The 3667-nt window shown below is 47.6% G+C and overlaps 1 protein-coding gene across 1 annotated transcript; it reads right to left on the reverse strand.

The window, feature by feature from the left end:
• Positions 1 to 1365: 1365 nt before the first annotated feature.
• On the reverse strand, positions 1366 to 2831 carry LOC137656589 (uncharacterized). Its single transcript, XM_068390761.1, has 3 exons — positions 2554 to 2831; positions 1897 to 2311; positions 1366 to 1758 (listed from the first exon to the last, which is right to left on the reverse strand). Exons 1-3 carry the CDS (start codon positions 2829 to 2831, stop codon positions 1366 to 1368), a joined length of 1086 nt encoding a protein of 361 aa, XP_068246862.1.
• Positions 2832 to 3667: the final 836 nt, after the last annotated feature.

Raw genomic sequence — 3667 nt, forward strand, 5'->3', positions numbered from 1 at the left:
AGATAAAGTAGATATAGAAAAGGTCAGTGTCAACCTGTCATCAAAAGAGGCTGATAATCTTGTCGAGATTGCAACAAGTGGGACACTGAAGACCCTATTCAGGGAAAGAAGTTTGGACAATTTTTGGGCTCAAGTCCAGCCAGAGTACCCTGGACTTGCAGAAATTGCTTTGAAAAACTTGATGCTGTTCCCAACAACGTACAACTATGAAATTGGATTTTCTACACTGATTGATCTTAAAACGAAGAAACGCAACCGAATCAATGTCGAACCCGACATGCGACTGAAACTCAGCAGACTGGAGCCAGATATTCCAACAGTAGTGAGGCAGCAAAAACAGTATCATTCATCGCATTAAGTATGGTTGTGAGATATGAGGAGGAAGCGTTGCTGTTAAGTTCATGAAAATTTGTATGCAAAATTATCAATGTTGTGGAAATTATGTTAAGCAAAATATAAACATTTATGTTGAAGATAAGCCATTAATAAATAATTCCGTTGTAATTTCAGTATATTATGACCTGCAAACACTTTCAAACTCAAGAGGAAAATTATAATAATAAAGGGTCCGCTACATGTGTAATTTTAATAAAAGGGATCCGCTGCACAAAAAAGTTTAAGAAACACTGTTCTAGAGCAAGCCCCCCTTGCTGGTGTCTCAGAGGAAGGTTTATCCTGGCCAGTTCGAGGGGAATGTCCTTCATCTGTAGCATTGATGCTGTCGTACAATAGTCTTGGGCCTCTGGGTTGTTCTGTTGTTCTACGGTGAGGTTTGTGTAAACAATCCCTAGGTGGACCGCGTTGATCTCAATCCTGGAGAGGGCGTCGGCGACGGGGTTCTTCTTGGTACGTAGCTGATAAAGCAGCCGAATTCTGCGATGGCGGCCAGGTGTCATTATTGGCCAGAGGACCATGCATCTGAAGACTTCATGAATGCGTCGATCAGGGGTTGGTGGTCCGTTGCAATGGTGAAGGGGGTTCCTTCAAGCATATATATGAATTGGTGGACGGTGAGGTAGACAGTGAGGAGCTCCCTGTCGAACGTGCTGTACCTGGTTTTCGCGGGTTTGAGTTTCTTGCTGAAGAATACCAAGGGTTGCAGGTAACCAATGATGATCTATTCAGGACAGCGCTGCATGCGACGTTGCTGGAGTTGGTGGTCAACTTCAGGGGAGCACTGTCGTCATGGTACACCAGGGTGGTGGTTTCGGTGAGGGATGCCTTTGTCCTGTCGAAGGCGTGTTGCTGCAGGGGCACCAGATGAGCTTCTTGGCTTTTCCCTTCAGGACGTCATTGAGGGAGAGTCAGGATGTGGGCAATGCTGGGGATGAGGCGACGGTAGTAGTTTACCATCCATAAAAACTCCTAAAGGTGCCAGATGGTCGTTGGGGTTGGGAAGGTTTTCATGGCGTCCACCTTCGTCGATGTGGGCTTCACGCCTGCTACGGATATTTGATCTCCGAGGAAGTCCACCCTTTCGGCACCGAATGTGCACTTGTCGAAGCGCATGATCAAACCGTTCTCCTGATGGCGTTTCAGCATGGCGCGGACGTTTCTCCAATGTCTCTCTTTCGTCCTGGAGAAGATTAAAAAGTCGTCCACGTAGCAGACGTAAAACAGCAGGTCACCCAGGATGCTATCCATCAGTCGTTGGAATGTGGTCCCTGCGTTGCTTAGGCCGAAGGTTGAATATGAGGTGTAGGAGCCGAACGGCGTTATGATGGCGGTCTTAGGCACGTCCTCTGGGAACACAAGAACCTGAAAGTATGATTTAAGAAGGTTCATTTTGGTAACAATTTGGCCCCATGAAGTGCGCTGGTGAAGTCTTGCATATTCGGCAGAGGGTAGTGGTCTGGCATTGTGATGAGGTTAAGGTGGCAGTAGTTACCGCAGGACCTCCATGTCCCGTGCGGTTTCTTTACCATGTGGAGCGTAGACGCCCAAGGGCTGGACGCCGCTCTTGCATATGCCCATCCGTTCCATGTCTTTGAAGGCACGTTTGGCATCTCTTAGCTTCTGCGACGGGAGGCGGCGGAACTTGTCGTTGGTAAGAGGTCCCATTGTGTTTATGTGGGGGTAGACCTCGTGCTTGGAGGGGGATCCCGGCGATTGTTGAAGTTCCAGCTTGAAAACGTCGGGGAATTCCTGAAGAAGGGTGGCGTAGGGCTGCGCTATGACAGCGGAGATTGGCGTGATACCTGGACCAGCTCGTAGTGGACGTGTTCGGCATATAACGGTGTCGATGAGGCGTTTCCCAGTGACGTCAACGAGTAGGCCATGGGGAGCCAGGAAGATTGAGATTTTAAGCACCCTAGTCCCATAACACCGTATGGGAGATCCGTTGGCGTCGATGAGCGAGAGATGGCATCACTGCTAGACGCTCAGTTTAGGTCGGCTTGTGAGGGGGGGAATGTTGATTGCCTACAGCCGGTGTCAACCATAAGCCTACATTTGGATATGGCATCAAGGATGTAGAATCTGATCTTGCCGTGATCTGCTACCACGGCTACGGTTGATGTCAGCGGTGTTTAGCGTCAGAATTTCTTTGGGAACCTGCACTTCATTACGTTGCTCCCAAACTGCCGGTGGTAGAAACACCAAGTAGGGTTCGGTCTATGGTTCTGCTGCATCGGCTGCAGAGGTTTCTTTTTCATCAGGGTGAGGATTTTGTCGTCGTCCGCAGACGGCGCCGCCCAGGAGTCGAGGGATGAACCGCTGAATAAGGATGATGCGCCAAGGCTGGAGGCCTTGGAGGCTTCGTATAATTTCTGTGCCCTTGACAGGACGTCGTTCATTGACCGGATGTCGTAGTCGGCGAGCTGGGGTCTCATGTCCTGAGGATAGGCTTATCTTTCGTCGTCGTTAATTGGCGTAGGTCTCTTACAGCATGAGAAGTCCGACCAGTTCATCCCATGCTTCTACGGGAGAGGTGTCGCCCAAGGGTCTGTTGCTGAGATCAAGGACCTTCTGTGCCCTTGCCGAGACAGAAAGAGAGTATATATCGATTAGTTTGGTTCGTAGGTCGTCGTAAGATACCTGAACGGAGTGGGAATCGAGCCATGGAGAGATCTTGCCAAATACCTCCTCAGGGATGAAGGTTAGGACGATGTTAGCTTTGGAGCAGGGTTCGTTACGCTTGGCCACCCTGAAGAGTACATCCGGTGGCAGCTTGACTTTAGGCGCAGCTGAGATGTTGCTTGGCACGATGGACTGAGTGGTTTCGTCATGGTCAGTTGATCCATCGGGCTAAGGGCAAAAGCTGGTTATGTCAGATATTCTCATAGTTGCTGCCTCACGAAGATGTTGTTAAACATTAATGGCAAAAGGAGATATACAAAGGAAATGCAGACGTAATTAGTCCGTTAATGGCAGGGTAAAACTGGTAAGTGTTTCAGACATCTCTAGGGTCAACAATTGTGAGGACAAGAAGAAGAGCATAGGTTCCTGGGCGTGAAGTGTCTGGTCCTGTCATCGAATATTTTCAGGCATGGTCTGAATTTCCCGGCGACTTCTCTCAGGTGATCCAGCTTGGTGTCGTCAGTACATATATTTATATATATAAATATATATATATATATATACATATATATATATATATATATATATATATATATATATATATGTATAGATATACATATATATATTTATATATACTATATATACTTTT

This window comes from Palaemon carinicauda, chromosome 17 (assembly GCF_036898095.1).
Source record: "Palaemon carinicauda isolate YSFRI2023 chromosome 17, ASM3689809v2, whole genome shotgun sequence".
Lineage (NCBI taxonomy): Eukaryota > Metazoa > Arthropoda > Malacostraca > Decapoda > Palaemonidae > Palaemon > Palaemon carinicauda.